The 7,123-nt window shown below is 31.8% G+C and overlaps 1 protein-coding gene across 1 annotated transcript; it reads left to right on the forward strand.

Moving 5' to 3' along the window:
- The first annotated feature begins 4,222 nt into the window (after positions 1 to 4,222).
- On the forward strand, positions 4,223 to 6,996 carry LOC129295227 (uncharacterized). The gene is made up of 3 exons (XM_054933717.1): positions 4,223 to 4,389; positions 5,071 to 5,156; positions 6,353 to 6,996. Exons 2-3 carry the CDS (start codon positions 5,081 to 5,083, stop codon positions 6,832 to 6,834), a joined length of 558 nt encoding a protein of 185 aa, XP_054789692.1. The 5' UTR covers positions 4,223 to 4,389; positions 5,071 to 5,080; the 3' UTR covers positions 6,835 to 6,996.
- Positions 6,997 to 7,123: the final 127 nt, after the last annotated feature.

The raw sequence follows: 7,123 nt of genomic DNA on the forward strand, positions 1-7,123 counted from the left end.
CAAATAAATAATTATCACTTAAAACTAAAACTATAAGTACAAGTAACAAATGAATAACTATATAATAAATAAATGATTATGTTTCATTAAAAAAAATACAAACTAACTATATATATATATATATATATATGTATGTATGTATGTATGTATGTATGTATGTATGTATGTATGTTCTAGGAAGCATAAACTATACCTAAGATCCCTAGCATGTGATTTTGGTCACTATGTGTAATTTTTTCCTTTTTCTGATTCATTTTGCTTTATCGCACAGTGTGTATATTATAAGAAGCATAAATTATACTAAGAGCCCCTAAAATATGAGTAAGGTACTTATGTGTGATTTTTTTCCTTATTTTCATGTCATTTTCACTTAGTCACCACGCAACTTGGGTATGCACAAAGAGCAAAAATCAAATTATATATATATATATATATATATATCATTTTAATCTAAAGATACGTGTGATTATATAACTAAAATATATATAAGAACATTAGGATAATTAGTAACAAATATCTAAAAATTTTTAATATAGACTAAACAATGGTATTAATCAAAGATAAACATATTATCTTAATATAATTGGAAGATAAAAATGATATTTAAGAAACGATCTTACTGTGCTTTCTCTTTTTCCTTTCTTCTCTTTCTCTTTCTTTTTCTTCACAGATCTTCCACTCTCTATCGTTTCCTTCTCCCTCCTCACATGTTGCTTGCTATTTATAGGTAAAAAAAATGAGAGCGATAATCAAGTTCAAAATGAATGGATCTGAGAAAGTCACATCACCCTACTCTTCTTTCTTTTTGGCTTGCTTCACCGAAAATGTCTGGCCATCATTTTATTTTTTATTCTTATCAAATTTGTCACATCACACGCTTTTTTTCCTTTTGTTTTTCTTTCCTATTGTCTTTTTTTTCTCTTGTGACATCTTCTCCTTTCTTTCTTTGTTTTTTTGTTCTTTAAAAAAAACTTAAAAATTAAATAATTAGTACCTTGATTAGTATTTTGCAAAATATAAGAGAAGAAATAAATCTTTTGAAATCTTATTAAAAGAATCCTATATTTACTCTTTATATATTTATTTATTTTATTATTATTACTACTTACACATATATTTCATTACATTATATTGTATCTATTTAGAGTGTGTGTATTTTTTTTTTAAAGGGTGTTACATATAACAACTAGGCCCATCACTATTCATCCCAACTTTAATTGGAGTATATTCACACACCCTTCGTCTAATAAACAATTTCATCTCCCCGGGTCCCGCTCTTATCTGAAATTTGCCTTTATAGGAGTTATTCTGCCTTGTCTGCCTTCCACTTGACTTTTTATTCAATTTATTACTATGTTTGCTTGTTGGTGATAACATGTTGGCTAGATATATTCCTTTTCTTCTATGGTAGGGGTTTGTGACTTTTCGCTATAGTATAGGGATAATTAGCTGTATTGTATGATTATTGTATTTTTTACTATGGCAGTTACGTGTGCTATGTTTGATTCTTTTCTATCATGATATAAGGGCTTTTATTTTATATTAAGTTTAATTCTTTTTTATCATGTATAGCTAGTTCTTTTAATAATATGGTAGCATGTTTAGGTGTAATTATGTGATTAGTTGAATTCTTTAGTATGCATGTTACATGTTTGTGCATTATGGACTTAACTTTTCTCTATTTCTTTTCCTCTTCACTTTCCATCTTAATCCTTTGATCAAATTTTGAATGATTAAGATTTAATTATGTAATTCAATTTTTTGCTAATACAACACAATCTACCACGACATGCAAAACCTATCATAGCACATGTTACTGCAAGGAAATTACCCCCTCTATGTCATTGGTCATGAAAAAAAGTGTATATGTCAGGGCTAACAATGCTGGATATTGTTGTTGTTATTATTGTATAAGTGCTTTAAAAGATTAAGTCCCACATTGTCTGCATGAGAGGAGCTCTAAGAGAATACGCATTAAGAAGTGAAAGAATGCTAGCAGATGGGCCAATGAGAGAAGTCTTGCACGCATGATAACAGGTCAATGTCAGCCAACTTAGTTGAAAACTAATAATTTCCCTCTTGTGTTAGGTACTTTTTGTGAAAATATTTTTGTTAAAAAAATATTTATTTAAAAAGAGCTTACTGGAAAATCCTTAATTTGACTAGTTCTAATTATGGAACCTAAAATGTTGGGAATCTCAAACCTTGCAATTATTTTTTTTAAACATGCTTGCCGAAAAATGTTTATTCTTATTTTAAATTTTGATTATTACATTTTATTACTGTGTTTAAGAGCTAACTAAGTGTCTTCATCAACATCTTAAACATTGCCTAACGTTTAGAAACGTGTTCCTTGATGGTGGTTTATTCTTGTTTAACCGGTGGCTTTATGGTGTTAACCTCTCCCAATGGCATTGCCTGATCCATCCCCTTATATGTTGATGTGTGTGCATGAGTCCATGCACTGCCTTGGAGTTTTCAAGCATCTCTTTCCCACTCCTACGTTCTACTTCCCGAGTTTCAAGTTTTCCTTTGTATTATTTTTGTTGTTATGCTGTGTCCTTAAACACAATTTAAACTATGTTATTTTATTTTACTATTGCCAACAGATGTCACACTTTGACATGCTTTTGACCTTTTTCTTTTTTCAATTGGAATCAATTTGTTTAGTTTTATTCATTTCATAAACTTATTTTATAAAAATTTTGGGTTCAAGTAGGTCTTGTTTGACTTAAATTCAATTAGTTTTTGAGACTTCTCTTTTGATACATTTTGTTAAAGTAAGTTTAACCTTTTTTTCTGCCATGCCTTTTCAATCTTTCATACAATTGTAATCATTTATATTATGTTTATTCATTTTCATCATAGTAGAGTCAATTGAAATTTCAAATTAACTAAGTCATTTTCTTTTCAACTGTACGTAACAGCTCTTGAAACACCTTGTTTGATTCTTCTATACTATGATTGACTTATTAAAATAAGTTTAAAGCTCTTGTACCATAACAATTCTTTAAACTATGATTCCATTTGGTTATTAAAAAATAATGAAATGAAATGGATTAAAAAATTAAATTAAATATAAATTAAATCATTCTTTTTCCATGATAAAACTCACTAATTTGCATTATAAATATGAGAATTATCAAACCCTTAAAAAATCTCATGAATCATGATTTTCAACCTCACAAACTAAATTACATCTCCCCCTTATAAATATGCTCACATACTCCCTTTAATTATTTTATTTTTATAATTATTTTTTTAATTCGTTATATTTAGTAAGCAAATGTGGTCTATATTATTTCTTGATTGTTATTGTAAAATTTGTAACCGGATTTAAAAGATAATGGTACTACACGTGCCTTTTCAGAGTTTTCGTTTCCCCTTTCATTCTCTTCTGTTTTCTATTGTTTTTTGGTGTCATTTTATTAGCCTGAAATGTCCAGTCGACATGTCTAGCCTTCGCAGCCAGATGATATCATGATTTTCTTCATAATTCATTCGTCTCTTGCCCTACACGTGCAATAACCCAAAAATACCAATGACTATACGTTATTAGATTCGGTATTTGATTAGGGAGGTGGGACATTAAGAGCCTATTTAATAATATATTTTAAAAACAGTTTTTTATTCTTTAAAATAAAAAAATAAAAAAATTTATTTAGTAATATATTTTTAAAAAGTATTTTAAAGAATAAAAAAATTAAAATATTGTTTTAAGAAACGGAAAAAATAAAAACAATTTTGAGGTGTTGTGGGATTATGATTCCTGAGAACAAGAAAGGATAAAAAATATATTTTTTTATTATTTTTTTATTTTTAAAATATATTTTATAAAACATCGATTCTTGAAATAATAAAATAAATACAATTTCAAACAACTTAAGACTCTTGCATCCACAATACAATCCTTAAATTTTACAAGTGTTTAACTCTTCGCCACAATCTTTACAGACTCAAAATCTCACTTAAGAATATTTCACCTTAAATATTTATGCAAACAACAATGAATTCCTTTTTATGGAAGCAAAAAAAAAAAAGCTAAAAGGGCTGTACATCAACCCGACTCCAAACTCCAAACAACTCAGAGCGAGTGGTTCAACCCGGCCATGGGGACCGCATTGATGAGAAATTGCAAGCTGACCCGTTATAGAAACCGGGTTAGTATCTGGGTCGATCCGAATTGAGGACCTAAAGTTCGGGTCTTAGAAAGTTGATCCAGTACCGACTGTCTTGTCGTGCGCCGTCCCATTGCTGTTGTTCCTTTCGCTGGATTTGATTTATTGTGCGCTGCCTCGACGCAGCGACGCAGCGAACGACGTTGTCGGTGCCCGAGTGAGGCAGCTGGATCGTGTGCGCCGCTGTGACTGGAAACTAGTCTTTCTTCAGGTTCTTCTTCCCTCCTTTTTCTGTACTCTGCTTTGTGTTATACATATGGTATAGTGTGATTTGTGATAGTGTAAGTGCCGATTATGTTAGTTGAATTGAGACTGTTGTTTTTGTTCAGTGTGATGATGTGGTAATGACTATGACCCTATATTGTGGTCAATTCATGTTCTTGAAGCCTTCGACTTTCATTAGAGAATACAAAGGAAATATTCAGATATATACTTAGTCTCTAGTTAACAATATGGTATCATAGAGATAAAATGGGTACGAGCAAGAAAGTGACAATGAAGGTGGTCTCGTGCTCTTCTTAAATCCTGATTGTCTTCGCGGGTCTCATGTTCTAGTGTTTGAGGAAAGGGAAGAAACTAGAAAAGTGTTTGCCTTTTGTGACATATGTAGGGTTTGTGGCTGAGTACGAAGGAGTGAATTATTTTGGATTTGTTTTGTCTCTGTGTTTATGCTGGAAAAGAGTATGATTGAACGAAGAGTTTAAATTTTGGTCGAGAAATGACCATGAAAATAGGTAGGAATTGCCTCCCTCGTTCCCTTTCTTTAGTTTTTGAAATCAGCCATTTATTTAAGGCTACTGTATTATAATATTCGGGTCAAAAAACTACAGAATTAGGGATATATTAATCTCAAATGACGAAATAAACGCTGAAATAGCTCAAATACTTGCAGTTGCCTTCCCATGGGTGTTAGGATGTTGCAGCGGCGGTTGATTCCATTCCTTTCACGACAATACCCTCGCAACCAAAACTCTGAAGGTTCGTCCTTCTTTCATTTTCCTTTATAAACCCTTGATACCTTAAGGAGGCCCCCCTGCGCCCCCCGGGGGGGGGGGGGTTACTAAATTGAATGGTTGATCACTTAGGTTTTAATGCTTGTGTCGTTTCATGTGTATTCTGGAGTGTATGAATGGAACTCTCTCATCATGAAATGTGGTAATACCCTTTGGAAAATGTTCATTTCTGTGCTTATTGTTTTTGACATTTTCTGGTTTAAATCTAGTTTTTCCTGGTCTAAGTATCTATTAACCAAGGCTCATGTGATAAATTGGATCAATTATGCATATGTGTTGGCTAATCATACTTGATTTATCTGAGTGTAACTTTTATGTCATAAATCTAAACTATTTAGAGCTTGAAACTTATGCATAAACCTAAGACCATTTGTTTAATAATTAGGATGGCCACGAAATGTCTTGATATAACCCTGCTTGAAAGTTGAAATATATGTAATAGATTAATTGTGTTTATATAGTCCATGGCTATGCTTAAATGATGTTGCATTGGAGTCAAAAGTCAATACTATTTTGACTAATAAGAAAACTTCGTTTTGCCAAAAGCAAGGAAAATTTGTTTTAATCAACTGCTGAAGGTTTTATGTAAATATAGAATGAAAAGAAAAACAGGGATTGGAAAGAAAAGGAAAAGAGGTCTATATAGTTGCAATTGGACCCTGTTTTAAATAATCTAACGTTTATATCTGGTTTTTTTTTGGCAGAAGAATATGATTTCTGATATTATATTTTCTTTCTTTCATTCTTTCTTTTGGATAATATGTTAGTAATATGGTCATACTCTCAAGTGTCAACTTGTGAGTGTCTCCTGCTCAACTAATTGCATGTTTAAGCCTCTTGTGAACTTTAGCTTTTGCCTTTAGAGCTTAACTTTTGGACACATTTCGACATGATGGATGCATAAATTCTTTTATTTGTATACATTCAAGAGTGAATAGGTTTGATGCCCATGTCTTGTAGATAGGGAAAAAACATGATATAAAAGCATCTCCTTATTTGGGACCCGACAATACTTGAACATGAACTAGTTGGTATTTCTCTAATGGATACTAGATGATTGTCCAAAAGAGGGGAAGAAAGAGAAAAAAGGAGGGGGGGTTATCTCCTTGTATTACATTTACATGTTTGTTTTGTTATTTAATGTTTTCGTGGTGGTTGCAGTATCCTCTTGGCATTCTTCTATCAATGCAATATTAACCAGATATGGACTTAATAATAGGGGAGTTCAGACACAAACAAATCCATCTAACCATGTAAGTGAAGAAAATTCAGAAGATAAGGAAGCTCTCAGCCTTAAGCCAAGTTCTGACCCAAAAATCAGTACTGAGAGTTCTTCTGTAAAATTTTCTGCCAAGTCCAGTTTGAAAACGTCCTCAAGGCATGATCTTGCAATGATTTTCACCTGTAAGGTCTGTGAAACAAGATCCATCAAGACAGTTTGTCGTGAATCCTATGAGAAAGGTGTGGTGGTTGCAAGGTGTGGTGGCTGTAATAATCTACACCTGATTGCAGATCGTCTTGGGTGGTTTGGTGAGCCAGGAAGTGTCGAGGATTTCTTGGCCGCTCGTGGAGAAGATGTGAAAAAAGGTTCCATTGACACACTGAATCTTACGCTAGAAGATATAGCTGGAACAAAATCTTGAGAAGCTGAAATTTGAACATACATGGCTAAACTTGAGTGAATTGTCTATAATTCTTTGAAAGTTGGAAGAATTGTAACATATAGTATATTTTTCATTGAAGTAAGTTGGAAGGGTTGTAATTTCAAAACTAAGAAGTTATTGGTAAAATATGCAAAGTTTGAAGGGGATTTTTGGCATGTGTACTTTTAGCAAGCTCTTGGATTTGGATTTTATTTTTAAAATTTGAAATTTGAAATTCATGTGTACAATTCTTTATTTGGGTAGTTTAAAGTTTTCAAATGAAAAAAAA

Source organism: Prosopis cineraria, unplaced genomic scaffold (genome assembly GCF_029017545.1).
Source record: "Prosopis cineraria cultivar Desert tree isolate PC_DT_omini unplaced genomic scaffold, ASM2901754v1 PC71, whole genome shotgun sequence".
Lineage (NCBI taxonomy): Eukaryota > Viridiplantae > Streptophyta > Magnoliopsida > Fabales > Fabaceae > Prosopis > Prosopis cineraria.

What these genes read in the sequence shown, in the direction of transcription:
- LOC129295227 (XM_054933717.1), top strand. Translation starts at nt 5,081, where the DNA reads ATGGGTGTTAGGATGTTGCAGCGGCGGTTGATTCCATTCCTTTCACGA. An exon ending in TCGCAACCAAAACTCTGAAG is followed by an intron (nt 5,157 to 6,352) that starts GTTCGTCCTTCT and finishes TGGTGGTTGCAG; the next exon opens with TATCCTCTTGGCATTCTTCT.